General features: G+C 51.4%; 1 protein-coding gene across 2 annotated transcripts in view; it reads left to right on the forward strand.

Annotated features, from left to right (window-relative positions):
• LOC308491317 (transcription factor E2F1) overlaps positions 1-17389 on the forward strand; it is a gene marked incomplete at its 5' end in the record, with an annotated part of 41008 nt that extends 23619 nt beyond the window's left edge. The window contains 7 exons of one of the 2 annotated variants that reach the window (XM_081034689.1): positions 8286-8546; positions 13134-13224; positions 13600-13819; positions 14688-14840; positions 15534-15648; positions 15743-15965; positions 16092-17389. In XM_081034689.1, coding sequence (XP_080890815.1) covers positions 8286-8546; positions 13134-13224; positions 13600-13819; positions 14688-14840; positions 15534-15648; positions 15743-15965; positions 16092-16339 — 1311 coding nt within the window. In that variant the 3' untranslated portion in view covers positions 16340-17389. Of the gene's footprint in view, positions 1-8285; positions 8547-13133; positions 13225-13599; positions 13820-14687; positions 14841-15533; positions 15649-15742; positions 15966-16091 lie in introns of those variants that run through there. The other variant, XM_081034688.1, reaches the window with a different exon arrangement.
• Positions 17390-18366: the final 977 nt, after the last annotated feature.

Genomic DNA, 18366 nt, shown 5'->3' on the forward strand with positions numbered 1-18366 from the left:
GACTTCCTGCCGTGCTGTCCTCCTTCCCTGGGCTGAGATGAAGCTCTTCACTCGGTCACCTAGCAAGCATCACTGTGTTTGAGAAACCGTGGGATGCTGACTGGATATTCTACAGAACTGTCATAACTGGTACCCCTCCCCCTTCTGGGATTTCTGTGCTTCATCCACGGGGCTTGCCCTTTCTGCATGATCACATCCGCCCAGATCCTACCTGCCCTTCAAAGTCCTGTATAGACCTAGCAGCTCAGTTCAGTGATTTCTGAAGAAAAATCATGGCTTGGGGGTCCTGGATCATACGGGGAAAAAAGACAGCAGCTACCCTCTTCTCTCCCTTGCCACATCAATTCAGAGAGACTTAGAACTTTGTCCTTAGGGAGGCTGCCACTCTGGCCCATCTTATTCATTAGATTCCTACCAGGGTGTGAGTTTGAGTGGCAGGGTCGCAGTCTCCTTGATTTTTCCTCTGCGTCTACCTTGCCGCTTAGGGTGCACGCCTCCTGTTAGAATAGTGCTCTCTTTATGCATTCTTGTTCTCAGGAATCTCAGAACCTAGGGGACCCCCAAGTCATTAGTCAGACAGCCAGAGAATTTCACTCCTCTAACTCAAAGATGTACTCTATCCATATTCAGCAGGAAGCAGTTAACAAGTATGACCCTCAGCCCCAAAAATCTCCGGGGGGGGGGGTGAGGGGGTGAGAATTGTTAGATAGGGCAAGGGTCTCAAGGTCTGGGCAGTTCTTATAAATGCTCTTCTCGCTAAATGAAAATGTAGCACAGTGTTTTGCAGATGCTGCTGTAAACAGGATGAGTTTAACAGGAACTCAAAACCGGATAGGTGTAGCTAGCTGCAAAGAAGAAATCAATGAGTAATTAACCAAATAGTGTCTATAAGCAATGGCTAAGCCTCCCTTCAGGGACACAGAGCTTTGGATGTGAATCCCATGTCCTTTACTTGCTACAAGTAAATAAAACTGTAATGAAAACCACAGGTCATCTTGTTCTTGGATGGAACACCCCAAGCAGCCAAGCGGCAAACCCCTTGAATTCAGTAACATTGCCATGAATCTACACATATATTTTAAATAGTCTTTTTAATTTTGTTATTTTTTCATGTTTTATTGTGTCCTTTTTAATGTCTCTCTGATTTGTCATGATTTGACCTTTTTTTATACCAAAATTGCCTTGTGGACAATCAGTTATGTAGCGAAAATATTTGTAGCAGCAATGATGGTGGCAAAGGTGTGTGTAGTAAAGATGTCCACGGCAAAGATGCTATAGCAAAAGCACCTGGCACCGTTCCCAGTACAGGACCTGCAGAGTACACAGGCCTGGAGGAGAGAAGCTGAAAGCATTCCAGGGCCTGGCAGGAGGCCCTAGGGGCTGGGACAGTGCATGGTGGGACTCATGGGAGTGTTGGAGATGGAGTTGCACGGTCTGCTGGGCCCATGAGGCGGACGTCGTGGGCTAGAGTAAGGAGTTTGGGTTTTCTTCTGAGTGTGCTGGGCAGCCTTTGGCAGGCTTACGTAGGGGAGTTAATGTGATATAATTCAGTCTGGAAAGATCTATCTATGCATGGAGAAGAGTGTAGGGGGCCAGGCTGGCAGCAAAGATCCAATGAGGAAAGCACATAGTGGTCCAGATTAGAGACCATGGCAATCTGGCCCAGGGCGGGGCCATGAGGTGGAGAGAAGTGGGCTAATCTGGGGAGACAGCAACCCAGGTCTGTTGGCGTGAGGGAGAGGGGTGTAACAAATGACTCCCATGTTCCCCCTCCTTAGGCATTTGTCGTGCGGGGCGGCCTGTGGGGTCTCTGGTCCCGCTCCCCACATAAGAACGCAGGACATGGTGAGGCCAAAAAGGAACACCCAAGGAGCCATAAGTAGGGGAGTCATATCACTATATTCTCACCAGCGGCATCTGCCTCTCTGCAATCCACTCTTGCTAGCCCCCATTGTCTTCTGCTAGCTTAGCCACGGCAGTTATACATTAGTGGCCAATGGCTTACGGGTTACAGCTGACAGCCAACTAGCCACAGCTGATGGCCATCTGATCACAGTTGATGGCCATTTACTACCCGAGCCAGCATCTTTCTATGTGAGGCCGAGAGCCTGGAAACTGCTTTTTGGGGCTTTGTCCCCACAGCATTACCTCCCCCTAGTTGAGAAACAGACCCTGACCTTGCCCCACCTTGTCTCTTTATACCCTTACAGCCCTCCTTGGGCCCTCCATAGCCACGATGGGGCCTGCCACCCGCCCACCAGGCCCCTGGCATGTGGGCTTCCCAGCTGGTCCTGATTGTTGTCACTCCCCAGGGAGTCATGGGAACACGCCCCCCTCTGGCCCCTCTACCCCCCTTATCCCAGACAGGGCCAGGCCCTAACAATGCCCCTCAGCCAGCCAGTGGCCTGGACACAATGTTTCTGTTTCGGTTCATTGCCAGCTCCAGGAGGCCTGCTGGGCTTCCTGGCCTGTTTGGCATATATATAACTCTGGCTTCCAGCAGGGATTTTTCTTTTTTTATTTTTTTTTTTGTAGTTTAAAAAAAAGATCTCTGCCTCCTCCTCTCTGAATATCTTAATATAAAAAGCCTTTCTCTTCCGAACTTGAGCCCTTCCTACTCACCTCCCTGACAGCATTTGCCATTTCCCTCTCCACTCAGGGACCAAATGCACGTCAGCAGGTGTTAGCGAGAAAATGAGAGAAAGAAAAGCTGCCTGCTCCACCATGGCCAACCTCGAATGTGCTGGTGATGCGTGGCTCATGGAAGTAATCTGAGGGTTCCTGACATGCACGCAGGACCGTGTGTGGCACGTTTTGTACACCATATCTCATTACTTCTAAGATGCCATTAAAGATGAGGTACAGAGCCCCTAAGCAAGAAAAGAGCTACCGATAAAAAATGGACATGTCATTGATTGTATGATGCATCTCAATTTCAGAGATGTTGAAATATGGGGGGGAAAAAGTCTTAGAATCAACGGAATATGGGATTGTCTCATCTACACACTGCATTGCCCTAGAAATGTATTTTTCTCCTTGTCTCTGTGCCTAATCGAGTTTGGGAGACCATGCAGGGATTGCTTCAGGAAAACTCTCCTATTCTGCAGCCTAATAAAAACAGTTTTTCTTGTCTCCTTTGGAAAAATTGAGAGATGGAGGCAAACTGCTTCAGTGATACATCTTCCATTCTTAACAACAGCTGACATTTATTGAGCACTCCCTATGTGCCAGGTACTGTCTTAAGCGCTTTTAATAACTCATTTAATGTCCCAATAACCCTGTCAAGCAAACACTTATTATTAGCGCCCCCATTTTACAGATGAAAAAGCAGAGCCCCTCTGCTCTAAGTACCCCCTACCAACTCTTCAGGCCTGATCAAGGCAGGCATAGCTACCATGTCCGGTGTACATCTCCTTGGAAACGCATAATCCTTCAGAGGTTGGGGTGATGCAAAGAAAGGAGGTCCCTAGAGCATGAGCTCAGGGAGTAACGGGTTGGGGGAAGGGATCTTAAGTCCTATCTGCTTACATTGGACCTTTGACTCTCTGGCCCACATCCCGCTAAACAAACTGACCGACTGATGGCCAAGGACTTGGCCAAGGGCACACAGCCAGGCAGCTGTTGGCTGGCACTACGCCCCATGTTTCCTGTTTCAGCATAAATGCCCACTTTTCCTACTCTTCCATATCCCCATCTTCGTTTTAGTTACTTGCAAAGCAGACGAGCTGTGCTGGTGCCTGTTGGTTCCTTTGCAGTAATATAACTAATAGTAGTTAATGTTTATTGAGTGTTTGTTTACTCTATGCAAGGCATAGGCATTAGAGATTGCAAACTCAGATACTTGGAATGGCAAAGCAAGTAAGGTCACTGGGTGAGGCAAGCCAGGCAGGAATATGGTGGCCTGGAGGGTCAAGGCTCTGGCGAAATGGGGGACAGCAACTGCTCAGCACCATCATGGCCTGGCTAGTACCGTTTCCCCCAAAATTAGACGCGGATAATCAGCTCTAATGTGTCTTTTGGAGCAAAAATTAACATAAGACCCGATCTTATTTTACTATAAGACCGAGTATAATATAATATACCCGGTCTTATAGTAAAATAAGACTCTCTGGCCCACGTCCTGCTAAACATACTGACCGACTGACGGCCAAGGACTTGTATTATAAGACCGAGTCTTATATTAATTTTTGCTCCAAAAGACGCATTAGAGCTGATTGTTCAGCTAGGTCTTATTTTGGGGGAAATATGGTATTGCCAGATGTTATGGTTTTAAAAGAAAGCCAGATATTTGAATTTTTATATAGCATTTCTAAATTAAAAATTTTCTTAACTAATTCATAATTCAGAAAAAAATACTCCGTGGGCAAATTAAATCATACACATTGCCCAGTTTGCAAACTCTGCTTGTCCTCTTTTCTCATTCAATCCTGAGACCCATCCTGTAGAGGAGCCTTTGCCCCTTATTCTACCGATGGGGTAAGCAAAGCTCTTCAAGAGGGAAAATCACTCAAAGTCATCTAGCCACGCTACATAGTTGGGGTCTGCCTGACTCCCAAGGCTTACTCCTATGATAGATGGCCTATCAGATGGGTAAGTGGTCTGTGTTCAGATACAGCCAGAACTGGCATGGTGACAGAATATCTCTAGGGACAGTAAACCGTCAGTCAAGCAGAGAATTCAGTGTAGCCACGAAGGATCATTTGAGACGAACGTGATGTTGCAGACATAAAACTTCCTGAACTCAACAATGGATGGCTCTGTGCTGCTTAATAAAATTAAGTCACCGCAGAATTTCTCCCACTTATGCATTCATAATGATGGGATGTTCATGTTTGGAGATTTTTCTCCCCCGAAGCTAAGAATGTATGTGGAATAAAGAGCTTTGAATTATTTGTGTCATTTGTCAGACTTAATGAACATATTAATTATGTTTGTTAGAAATAATAGAAATAATTCTGACTCTTCCACTGAACTATGAGCTCCAGGTATCAGAGATAAGTCTGTTTTGCTTTCAGCTGTCTCCCTAGCACCTAGTATAATGCCTCACACATAGGAGGTATTCAACAAATATCTGTGGCATGAATGAGGCTCAGAGGAAGTGAATTGACTTGTCCAAGGTCACACAGACCAAGGTTCCTATTTATATCCCCCTGATTTACAAGCACATACTATCACTTTTACACCATCCTGCCTCTTGGAAAGAATCAAGGGAAAGATATCTCCAGGCCAAGGATAATGGGCCCAGGAGCTTCACCGCTTTGGACTCCTCTAAAGTAAGGATTTGGTGTAGGTAGTAATGGGGGTAAACATCTACTAATTAAGCCAATATACATTATAATACCTTTTGGAAAACACACATTATAATCTTGACAGCCCTGAGCCTGGCTCTCCTGAGCTTGGCTCTTGGGGTATTTACAGAAGGTGGCGGGGTATAAAGAGCAGGCCCTGGGTTTTGCAGTGGAACAGGCTAAGTTCCCGTCTCACTTCTGCTGTGTGACCTTGACCTTCAAGTGCCCCTCTCTGAGCCTCCTTCCTGCACCACGTTGATAAACAAGCTTCACTTACGGGATTCTCAGGTTAAAAGGAGCTCATCAATCGAAGTGGCTGCCCAGTAAGTGTGGATTTTTTGAAAACCTACCAGCCTGAGGAGAACTGTTGACACAGAGAACAACGTTATCGAGATTGGCCAGGCTTGGGGCCAAGGGGCCCCATCAATCAGGCCTTTGCTGCTTTCAAGTGGGTATTAATAAATACAGAAGGCCCTTATCTCTTCCTTGATTGCACACTCGGAATTCTGGTCTTCACTCCTTTCTGCTGAGCAGGACAGGAAAGATTGTGGGAAGGAGGGCACCTGCTTCTACCTAGGAGGTTGTGTACTTGAATATTTTGGGGAGGACAGGACTTTGGAAAACCTCTGGCTTTGGCCTCTCCAAGCCCAAATAATAGCCTTTTCATCTGCTAGGTAAGCTCATGCCCTTTGGGCCTCAGTTTCCCCATCATTAAATTGGTCAAAATAATAATGTCTTCCTTCTCCAGCAACCAGTATAGTGCTTGGCACATGACAGGTGCTGAATAAATGTTCTTTGAATGACTGCTGGGTATGAGAGTGCTTTATGAAGTGAATATTATTGTTATGGAGACTCCTTGGGAAGATGTAGAGAAAAGAAAGTCCATCTGGAACAGGAATGTTGCTGATTTCTCTCATCCTCTGTCAGGGTCTGGCTTGATTTTTTCAAATGAGACCTACCGTTCTAATGGTAGCTTTTCTGTCTGGAGAGGAGAAGGGGGACAGGCTGACCCCAGGGCTGATAATCCAGTGTAGGCCAAATTCTATCACTGGCTGGCTTACAGGTTCCTCATGGGCCTCAACTTTCCCATCTGTACAGCAAGAGGCTACTAGTCTCTGGTCCCTCCTAGTGCTGACAGTCTAGGATGTGCAGTGAGTAATTTCATAAACTGTTTAGGAAGCTCCTGTGTTCCTGAACCACCTCAGAGTTTATAAAACACTTTCAGATCCCTTATGCTTTTCATCCCCATCTCAGATGAGGAACTGAAGCTGAGGTGTCCTCAAGGGGCAGTAATTTGAGGCATCACCACACATTTTGGTTATACAGGTATACCAATTTGTTCTCAAATGTGAATGGGCATAAAAACCACCTGGAATGGGGATGGAGGATTGCTTGTGAAAATGTGCACGTAGAGATTCTAAATGGGCAGCGGGTGGGGTTAGGCCCAAAGTGAACAAGCACACAGGTGAGTCTGAAACCAGGGCCCTAAGACTCTGGCTCTTGGAGAACCAGGGCCTCCTGTTGCATTCTAGATAGGCTCTGGCATCATCAGCCTGTTTCCTTTCTCATAACCCCTCTCAGCACCTGCTCCTGTGCTAAGGCCCTGTTGGAGTTCCCAGTCTGGTAGGGGAGGCAGATGGAGAAACTGAGTGTGGTCAGTACTGGAACAGAGGCAGCATTCAGCAATAGAGGCAGTAACTCTGGAGGGCTCTCTGGATGAAGTGATGTTTATACTGGGCCTAGGGCTTTGATTCTTGTTTGTGTCTTAGCTACTTTTTATGTGTATGGCATATCCCCACAAGATGGCAGGCAAGTTCATTAAAATTATCAAGTCTTACACATCTCTGCCTTCAGTGCTGGCACAAGGCCTGGCACAGAGGACAATATTGGTCAAATCAGCTGACCTGAGCAATGATATTGGCTGATGGAGAGATCCCAGGGCCTATGAAACACATTTTCATGCTCAGCATCCTCAACTTTTCCCTTTGTGAGATCTAACATGGAGTTAGTTTAATGGTGGAAATCCTTCATCATATTGCAAACATTTGTTACCTCTCTGTTCCCTCTCCCTTTTTCACTAGACTATGAGCTCTTCAAGGTATGAACTAAGAATGAGGCACAGAGCAGGTTCTCAAAACGTTTGTTGAATGAGTGAATGCATGCATGGATGAATGAATGTATGAATAAATGATTTGCGTTCAAGCAGAAGCTGTGCATTTGGCTACTAAGATGTAAGGGGGTTCGGAGAAAAACCTCAAGCTGTAATGGGCCAGACTTCCCTCCCCATTTCCTGGGAGCCCCCTTCTGCTTGGGTTCTGGGTGAGGATAGGGCAGGCATAGGATTTGAAAGTAAATGATAAAAGTGGGGCTGGCTGACGATGGGAGGATTTTGGAAATGGGCCTGAGACCCTAGAAAAGAGGGTCAGTTTCTAGAAATCTGGGCTGAGGGCGTTGGGGATACAGGTGTGTGGAGGGTGTCTGGGGGTCATGTAGGGTACGCTGACGGTGAGATGTGTGCAATGGCCATTCGGTACTAAAGGTCTCCTAGAGGGATCAGTGGGTGGGGTGTGTCGAGGCGGGAGCGGGGGGCCACCACGCCTCGCACAGGGGCGGCCCCACCTGGGGGCGGGGAGTGTGAACGCTCTTGGCACCGCCCCGACAAAGCCTGCGCGCGCCCCAACCCGCGATTGGCCGAGGTAACTCGCACCCACGCCCCATCCCGCCCTTCACTGCCGGTCCGGCACGCTGTACCCAATGGCCACTGTCGCCGTCGCCTCCGTCACAGGCCGGGCAGCCAATGGTGGCAGCGCTCGGCGGCTCGTGGCTCTTTCGCGGCAAAAAGGATTTGGCGCGCAAAAGTGGCCGGGACTTTGCAGGCAGCGGCGGCCGGGGGCGGAGCGGGATCCGGAGCGGGATCTAGCCCTAGCCGCGGCCTGCCGCCATGGGCCCGCGCCGCCGCCGCCGCCTGCCACCCGGGCCGCCCGGGCGGTGAGCGCCATGGCCGTGGCCGGGGCCCCCGCGGGCGGCCCATGCGCGCCGGCGCTGGAGGCCCTGCTCGGGGCCGGCGCGCTGCGGCTGCTCGACTCCTCGCAGATCGTCATCATCTCCACGGCGCAGGACGCCGGCGCCCCACCGGCCCCCGCTGGCCCTGCAGCGCCCGCTGCGGGTCCCTGCGACCCCGACCTGCTGCTCTTCGCCACGCCGCAGGCGCCCCGGCCCACACCCAGCGCGCCGCGCCCCGCGCTCGGCCGCCCGCCGGTACGGACACCAGGGACACTGGGCCGAATGTGCTGCTTGGCCCCCCGTGCAGACCCGGGCGGGGCGCGGTTTTGGGATGGGAGGCAGCTGGGGCGGGGGAGGGGTGGGCTGAGGCTTCGGGGCTGGGCGGTGCCCAGGCTGGGTTGGGCCTCCGGGCCCCTCCCCGGGGTGCGGAGTGACCTCGGGCCAGTCCCTGTTTGCTCCTCTGCTGTGGGCTTCAGCTTCCTCACCGGAGCCGGTGAGACGCAGTCATCATAATGGCCCACGTGTATTCCACTGGCGCTGCTTGCATGCCAGGCCTCTGGCCGACTTCAAGGCAGCTAAAACTTGCAACCTTGCTGTGAGCTTGGTGTCACTGCCTTATCTGAACTGAGGCCCAGAGAGGGGAAGTGACTTGCTCTTGGTCGCACCGCTGCAAGTGGTGGCACTGGGGCTTTACCTGAGGCCTGCTGGCTCTACACCAGAACTTGTGGCTAGGTAATGGGTATGGCTGCTTGGGAGATGAAGGGAGGCGTCCTGGGGCCAGACGGCGGAAGAGCCATGGAGGAGGCCCTTTTCATATCTGGATGCTCCAGTGCCAGGTGCAGGCCTGGGCCTCTGGGGACAGGCCTCCTGGCTGGGACGCCTTCTCTGCAATGGCAGGGTGGCTGGGCCAGCTGCTGATCCCCTCCCTCTGCCTGTCCTTCCATCTGCCACCCTCCACCCTCCCAGGCCCTGGTTGTCATGGAACCTCATTAATCAGGCAGGCAGACCCTGTGCTCCGGTGGAGGTACTGGTGGGCTTGGCCTCTGGAAGCTGGAGAAGAGGTCCCCAGTTCCAGGGGAGAGGAAACATCCTGGGGAGATGTCTTGAGAAAGTGCTCCCTGAGCAACAAGAGGCTCAAGATCAGTTCAGATTTGGGGGGGCCCAGAAGAGGTGGCTGAATTACATGGGGAGAAAGGAGTGGAGTTTGGACCTGTGGGCTGCAGGGCAGGGTGGGGAGACCAGTTTGACAGGCCTTGTCTGTGGGTGAACGTGGGGCACGGACAGGCAGGCTGGGGTCTCAGCAGGAGGCTTGGGACAAGTAGGAGAGGTGAGGCAGAGCTTAGGGCAAGGAGGTGGAAGCGGCCCAACTGCTGGTGGGGGCCTGGGTGGCAGCTGGTCCCTGAAGCGTCCCTTCACTCCCTTGGCCCGATGCCCAGTGCTTCCTCCCTTCCAGAGTCACCAAGATGCTAATAATAATAACAATAGTAGCACCATTGTTTTGAGATGTTTTGTTTATCAGGCTCTGTGCCAAGCATTTACCCAATTAACTCTTTTAACCTTCTCAACAACCTTCCCCTTTTATAGATGGGGAAGCTGAGGCCTAGAGATGTTGGAACCTTTCCTGGTCATTAGCTAGTGAATGGTGGGACCAGCCCACATTTTCTGAGCAGCTAACCTTTGGGATGCCTTACTTCCTGGAGATGCTAAGAGAGGTTGAAGGAAGTCCAGGGGCCCTTCCTCCCAACCAGTGATGGAGGGGGTGGGAATTGTCTGGTCCCTTGGCTTGTCTTGTATACCCCAGTGGCCTGACCCTGCGGGTACCATCTTGAGGTCTGAACAAATATCCTCCATTTGGCGGACTTGACATATACTCAGTAAGCCCAAGGCTGCCCTCAGGGAGCTGAACTCCAGGTTCAGAGGGTCTGCCAAGGACTGGGTCGAGGAAGCATGCCCTCTGTGTCACCCCCAGGGGTGTCCGGGGCAGCCTCAGTGGACCTGAGCACTCCACTCATTTAACAGTTGAGTTAGTGAGTACCCATGAGGCAGTAGGCACAAAGGCAAGTAAGGGGCCTCTGCCTTCATAGTACTTAAGCACTAGTGTGCATTTTCTACAGGTGAGCAGGCAGGGGTGGGAGCTGGTACCATCCTGGAGCTGAAGTCCAGAAAAATGGGCCCAGATTTTCCTCTCCAGCAACCCCAATTCTTGTACCTGTGGGTAACCACTGGCCACATGAGCTCTGGCCTTCACCTGTCCACAGGTGTTTGGGGCAGTCCCTGAAACAAGCTATAGGCTCAACTTCTGCACCAGTGAGCATTCATTGAGTACCTCCTGCATACAGGCTCTGCAATTGAGCCATTCCTCCTGGCCCTTCCTGCCTACCTCTACCCTGTTATGGCTACTAAAACAACAAAAATGTATAATATATAATAACTATATAAAAAGTAAATAGGCTAAAAAGGTGAAAGGGGCAGGCTCCCAGTCCCACCCATTATTTCTGTTTTCCTAAACCTATTTTTATTTTTAGGTGGTTATGGCCGTTTTTCTAAAATTTCAAAAATTGTACTTTTTCATTTATTTCCATGTTCAAACAGTGTACCATCCGCACGGTTCTCCCTTCCACACATAGGTTACCTCTGAAATGCATTCTATAATAATAGAAACTGAATCAGAGGAAAAAGGTTTTTGTGCTTTTTTTTAACCCCAAAGGTTTATATATGCATTGCCCTACAACAACGTGGTTTTTGTCGATGTCTTTGAGAGGATTCTGTGTCGATCTGCCTCAGTCCTTGATAGTTGCATGGTCTTCCAAGGTCTGGATGAACCAGTTTCTGTAGCCCCCTCCCATGGATGGGTATTTGAGTCATCCAGATTTTTTCACTAGTGTTCTGTGTGTCTTCACCCCTGCCTTTCGGGGCCCGTGTGCTGGGATCTCTAGAAGAGTGTTGGCAGAAACAGTCATCCATCAGCGTGAGACCTTGTTTTAGGGTATGGCATTCATTGACCTGCCCTCAGGGTGGCAAGGGCCTGGGGAATAGGGAGAAAATGAGGGGTGCACTTGGCAGGAGCCTGCTAGGTAGGGTTCAGGCCCTAGGCAGGGCTGGAGAGGGAACATTCTGGTTGGTTTTGGGGGGCCTGGTTTCTGGACTAGGCTTTAGGGAGGCAGGACCTGTGGATATTAACATGGGCTCTGTGCCAACCCATTAGAGTTCAAATCCTGCCTCCAGTTCTCACTGCACCCGTGTGAGGTGCAGGCTCCTGGTGAAGCGGAGATCACAATAGCTGCTACAAGGCTAGGAGGGTTTGATGAGCAAATGCAGGTTGAAGCCCTTAGCAGCATTCAGTCACAGGAAGCACCCAGCATGGGTTAGCTCTCCTATCTCTGGGACACCTGAAGGAATCCATGGATGTGTGTGTGAGAGGGGGTGTCTGGGTTCATCAGCATATGGGGAGGTTCATTCAGCAAACATTCGTTGATGTCCAGACCCAGTGCCTATCTCTGAGGGGCTCTCTGGCTTCTTGGTGAGACAGACACATCTGCTGAAATTTGTAGTGAGAGACTGTGGGGGAAAGGTTGGATTTGAAGCAGTTCTGAGGGAGGAGAGGTGGAATCTACTGCAGGATCAGACAGATTTAAGTGATGGGTAAGGTACCTGTCCACAGAGGTGAAAGGAGTAGGTATGAAGGGTAGGAGGGAGGGAGGTGAGGGCAATCTGGGAGGGACCCAGCATGGGCTAAGGTTTGTGAAGAAACGTCTCAGTTGAAGTTCATGTGGAGAAGCGGTAATAGATGAGGATATTGAGGTGGACGTGGACAGACCAGTGGGGAGATGGCTGAATGGTCCAGAGGGGAGGTGGTAGTGGCTCTGGTGATGGGATTTCTTGGTAAGTAGATATGATGAGATCAGCGGCAGGGCTGAACCAAGTTCTAGCTTGGGAAACCCTGTGGATGGGGGAGGGGAGGGTACATTTGGTTTTGGATGTGTTTGGGATGTCAGTGAGACTTGGGGGATCCTGGGTGGGAACTCTGGGTCTGCTACTTCCTTCGTTGTATGACCTTGGGCTTCTGTTGCTTTATCTGTACAATGGGACCATTACTGTGCTGCTAGTCGGAAAGATGGAATGAACTACTTGCTGCCATGTTCGTAGATAGAAGCCAGGGAGAAGTGATAACTTGCCCAAAGGATCTGTATTCAAATGGCTTAAAACGTTTATCATTACATAGTTCCTATGGATCAGGAATTCACGACTTAGCGGGCTGCTTCTGGCTCAGGGTCGGTTCTGAGCCAGAAGCCTGGGCTACAGTCATCAGAAGGTAGTACTGGGGCTGGCGGATTTGTTTCTAAGTTCACCCATGTTGGGAGGAGGCCTCAGTTCCTTGCCACTTGTCCGTAGGGCTGTTTGAGGGCCTGTGTGACATGGCAGCTGCCGCTGAGACCCTGCACAGTGAGGGATCAAACTAGCAAGGAGGAGTGGGTCTCTGACCCAGTCTCAGAAGTGACATACCGTCACTTGTACCATATTCAGTACTTTAGAAGCAAGTTACCAGATCTGGCCCATATTTAAGGGGAAGGGAATTAGGCTCCATCTTTTGAAAGAAGTATCAAAAAATTAACAGACATATTTTAAAACCACTACAAGCCCGCAGGTAGGTAGTGGTGGGTAGTGAACTTGGGTCTTTTGTTCCATCCTGTGTGGTAGGATTGGGTCTCCTAGGATCTCTGCCTCACACACATAGCCATCCTAGTAGAGGAACTGAGATGGGGTGGCCCAGGAGCCTCAGCCAGGTCTCTTATGGCCTCACTCCCCTGGTTACTAGGTATCTTCCCATTGTTTTTGCCGCAGGTGAAGCGGAGGCTGGACCTGGAAACTGACCATCAATACCTGGCTGAGAGCAGTGGGCCAGCCCGGGGCAGAGGCCGCCATCCAGGAAAAGGTACCCATGGACCTCAGGCTAGAGTAGGTCCCCTGACTGGGCCCAGGTTGGGGGTGTGGGCAGACATATACTTGCAAACCAAGTTTTGGTGTGTCAGGCCTGGACCTCTGCCAGGACCCCAGGGTCCCCGAGGGGCAGCTGGAGTGGCCTCCTGGCATGGCTTCCCCAGGCCCCAGGGAGTGGGGAATTCCCCAGCCAGAAGAGAAATGCTGTGGTGGGCAGGCAGCAGCCACAGGGCCTCCTTGCTTGGCCTCGCCAAGGGAAGCAGCCGTCTTCCCACCCATCCCCATCTTCCTGTCCTGCATTGCCAGGCAGGCTGGCTCAGCGGGGGGTAGGGGTGGTGCTGAGGGACCCTGCCCTGCCCGGCACCCCCAGGTATGAAATCCCCAGGGGAGAAGTCACGCTATGAGACATCCCTGAATCTGACCACCAAACGCTTCCTGGAACTGCTGAGCCGCTCGGCCGATGGTGTTGTGGACCTGAATTGGGCAGCCGAGGTGCTGAAGGTGCAGAAACGGCGCATCTATGACATCACCAACGTCCTCGAGGGCATCCAGCTCATCGCCAAGAAGTCCAAGAACCACATCCAGTGGCTGTAGGTACCCACCAAACAGGAGCGCAGGCAGAGACCCATTGGCGGCTGCAACCCCATCTTACAGCTGGGGAAACCAAGGCTTAGAGAGGAGAGGTGTCTTCCCTGAGTGACAAACGCAGGAAAGTGTACAAATCAAGCTCAGTGCAGCTTTACGTATTTCTTCACTTGGGTAACCACCATGTAGATCAGGATAAAGAACATTTCCAGCACCCCGAAAGGTCCTTCGTTTCCTTCTTAGTTGTTACCCACTCGTCATACCACCAGGTGACTGCTATTCTCGCTTCTGTTGCCATTAATGAGATTGTCTAACATAACTGTTTTATTCTTTTTTTATTTTTTATTTAAAGGAATAATAGTTCTATTGAAATATAATTAGCTGTTTTATTCTTAATTGTTTTATTTTTCCCTTCTTGCCGTGTTCCCCAGTCATCCTACTTCCCTCTCCTTTATGCGTCTGCCTTTTTAGCTTCTGATAGATTGTTCCATTCTGCATCTTTTTTTTTTTTGCATCTTTTTTTTTTTTTCACTTGACAGCATGTCTTACAAGTGCTTCCGTGTCTGTATGTCTAATGTACTCACTTCCTTTTGCACAACTGTGTGGTATTTCATGGCATGCCTGCCATCATTTACTTACCCAGCCTCCTCTGAGGAACAGTTGGGCATTTACAAACATTCAGGCCTGACTTTAAACCCATGCCAGTCTGACTTGGGACTCAGCTTCAGCCCTCTGCTGTTTGCCAGTTGAGGAGCCAGACTCAGCATGGGGCAAGGGTTTGCCTGGGGGCAGTAGCAGCAAACTGGGTGCAGAGGGTCAGGGCTCCTGGACCGAGGGCCAGGAGCTGCTAACCCTCCCTGTGCTTCCCCACAGAGGCAGTCATGCAGCGGTGGGGATTGGTGGGCGGCTTGAAGGACTGACCCAGGACCTCCAGCAGCTGCAGGAGAACGAGCGGCAGCTGGACCACCTGATCCACATCTGTAGCACCCAGCTGCGGTTGCTCTCTGAGGACACTGACAACCAGCGATATCCTTGGACTTTGTGGAGACCAGGCCTGGAGGGACTAGAGAGGCTATCCCAGGCACTGGATTCAGGAGAGGGCTCTGGCTTTGGGTGCAAGTCCTGGCTAAGCATTTACTCGCTGTGTCATACTGAATAAGTTACTTAATCTCTCTGAGCCGCAGCTTCATCTGTAAAAGGGGGGGGGATCCAATTCCAAAATTGCACAGACTAAAACAAACACTAGTACCAGCAATAATGAACATTTAGTACAGTGATTCAATACATGATTGTAGCTTCAGGGTTGGAGACAGAAATTTTTATTTGTCTTCCATTCACAGAAATAGAAGCTTTATTTTAAAGTAAGCTGCTTTTTTTTTTTAGAGTGCACCCCAAATTATGTTTATAAATTTTGGAGATAACCATTGATTGACACCAAAATCATGGGTCAGAATAAATTCTCAGCACCAGGCCTCGAGTTTATTGCATGCAGCCATCATTACCTTGGGATTAGATGGGTAGAATGGTCTCATCATACAGATGTATGATGAGAAGTTGAGGCTCAGCGGCACAAGATAGGCTTGAGTAGCAACTATGTGCCAGGCCCTGGGGTTGGGGATGGAGAACACAGGCTTGACTAGGCAAGTGTGGGCTCTGCCTTAGCTGTCCGGTTGGGTGGCCTGAGAGGTCAAAGGTAATGTGGTCCTTAACCCCACCAACCCTGGCCTACGTGACCTGCCAGGACCTTCGTAGTATCGCGGACCCTGCAGAGCAGATGGTCATGGTGATCAAGGCCCCTCCTGAGACTCAGCTTCAAGCCGTGGACTCCTCAGAGGTAAGACATGGGATCCCAGGCCCAACGAGGATAGGTCGGGCTGGGATCTTGGTTAGCTGAGCCTCAGTTTACCCTGCCTGCTGCCTCCACCCAGACCTTTCAGATCTCCCTTAAGAGCAAACAAGGCCCCATCGATGTTTTCCTGTGCCCTGAGGAGAGTGAGGGCGGGATCAGCCCCGGGAAGACCCCATCCCAGGGGGCCTCTTCTGGGGAGGAGGACAGGGCAGCTGACCCTGCCACCACAGTGCCACCATCATCACCTTCCCCCTCATCCCCTGCCACGGATCCCAGCCAGTCCCTGCTCAGCCTGGAGCAAGGTGGGTGAAGGGTGGGTGGATGGGGTGGGGCAGGGCCCCTCTCCCAGGTGGGTGGGGAGGCATGACAGCCCCATCTCCCTTCCCTGACGGGGTGTCCCTGGCCTATGATGCTCCCCATTTCTCCAGAACCTCTGCTTTCCCGGATGGGTGGCTTGCGGGCCCCTTTGGACGAGGACCGCCTATCCCCGCTGGTGGCTGCTGACTCACTCCTGGAGCATGTGCGGGAGGACTTCTCTGGCCTTCTGCCTGAGGAGTTCATCAGCCTGTCTCCTCCCCACGAGGCCCTCGACTACCACTTTGGCCTTGAGGAGGGCGAGGGCATCAGAGACCTTTTTGATTGTGACTTTGGGGACCTCACCCCCCTGGATTTCTGACGGGGTTTAGGGGGACCAGGACTTCCTGAGATGCCCACCCTGTCTTTGTAGTCCTGGAGCCCCCTGCCCCTGGCCATCCTCCCACCCTGATTGGAAACGTTTAATTTATACCCCTCTCCCCTGTCTCCAGAAGCTTCTAGCTCTGGAGTCTGGCTGCTGCCAAGAGGCTGAGCAAGCCAGGAAGGGAAAGATTCTCTGTGGTGTGTATGTGCATGTACCCGGCACCTAACATGTGTGTACACGGGGTGAGTGCTATGTGAGCATGTGTGTGTGCATGTACCGGGGAATGAAGGTGAACACATCTGTGCGTGCACTGAAAACGCCCCAGTGTGTCCACGTGTGTGTGCATGAGTCCATGTGTGCGTGGTGGGGTCTCTAACTGCACTTTTGGTCTCCTTGCTCCAGGGGCCCCATGAGGCCCAGGGTGGCCACCGGCCCCCAGAATCCTGCGTGCTGACCAGGCCAGGTGGTGAGGCCTTGGCCTGCTTGTTTGCAGGACAACAAGAGCACTTCTGTCGTCTGCAAGGTTTTTCTGATCGAAGCTTTAATGGAGTGTTATTTATTTATCAAGGCCTCTTTGGCAAGCCTGGGGCCCCAGCAAAGGGTCGGAGGGATGTGGGCCTGATGTCCCAGCTCCCTGTACCCCGGAGAGAGGGCAGGGGTCCCTGAGCTGTTCTTTGCCCCACTCTGAAGGAGCTGAGGCCTGAGCGGTTTATTTATTGGGAAAGGGAGGGAGACAGACTGACTGACAGCCATGGGTGGATGGGATGGTCCCTCCTCCCAGGAGGGGTCACTGCAGGGCTCCAGCTGCCCCCTGGATGGATGTGAGATGGGAGAGGTGAGTGGGGGTCCTTCACTGACAGGGTGGGCAGGAGGGGTGGGTGAAGGGCCTCCCCCCCAGCCCAGACCACAGGGGCCCCTCCTGTGGCATTCGAAGTGCTCCCCTCACCCCTCTTCTTGCTCTGCCCCACCCTTCAATCTGCACTTTGATTTGCCTTCCTAACAGCTCTGTTCCCTCCTGCTTTGGTTTTAATAAATATTTTGATGGTGTTTGGGCTGGGTTTTGGGACGGACTGTGTATTGGGAGCAAATCTGGAGGTGGGAGAGGTCAATATTGCTGGGAAAATACCTGTTCTCTACTTCCCTTCTCCCTGTCCCTGCTTGATTTCATTTCATTTGAGCCTCACGGCCCCAAGAACGGTAGGCTTCATCACCACGTTTGTGCTAGCTTAAAAACTGATCCAATAAAGTAATCCGTGAACTCCCCTTTTCCTCAGCCCCGGAGAGTCCACTCTGATCAGGTTGCTATCTTCCTCCCAGGTGTTTCTGGACATTTGTAAACATGCAGCAAATAATTATAACTGGACGATTCTGGGTCATGATCTTTCAGGTTCTGAGGACACATGTTCCCTTGGGCTCCCAAGGGTCTGCTGGAGGAGACTCCCCAAATCAGGGAGGGCTTCCTAAAAGAGGTGGTGCTTGAGCTGAGAGCTGTAAGGTAGTTGTTAACTGGGGAGGAAAACACCAAGCAGAGGGCAGTACAGGCAAAGGCCCTCGGGCAGGAGGGAGCCAGGCACAGAGGACCTGAGAGACCAGTGTGGCTGGAATGCTGAGGTGAGGGCCCGAGTGGAGAGAAGTTCAGTGTTGGGTTTTAAGGGGTAAGGACTCACTGGTGAGTCCTTACTGGTGGGGAGGGACATGTTTTATTCTTCAAAAGCTCCCTTTGGCTTCTGTGTGGAGGATGGGTTGAAGGGGCCAGAATGGCAGAGGGGAGGGTGGACTGGGAGGGGCCACACGTACCTGTTTTACCCTTGGGTGGGCTTTCTCTGAGCCAGTGCGTATCTTAATCCCTTAATAGTCAGTGAAGCCCCACAACAATCCTATGGAGTCTGTAACCCCCATTTTGCAGAAGAGGATCCAGAGGCCCAGGTGAAGTCACTTGCAGGTTTTACTCACAAGGTGTCACACTGTGCTGCAGTTTGCTTTGTTGGCCCTGTAGTGGTGTGGGCAGGGGCAGCATCTCTGTT

Source organism: Rhinolophus hipposideros, assembly GCF_964194185.1.
Source record: "Rhinolophus hipposideros genome assembly, chromosome: 22".
NCBI classification, from domain to species: domain Eukaryota; kingdom Metazoa; phylum Chordata; class Mammalia; order Chiroptera; family Rhinolophidae; genus Rhinolophus; species Rhinolophus hipposideros.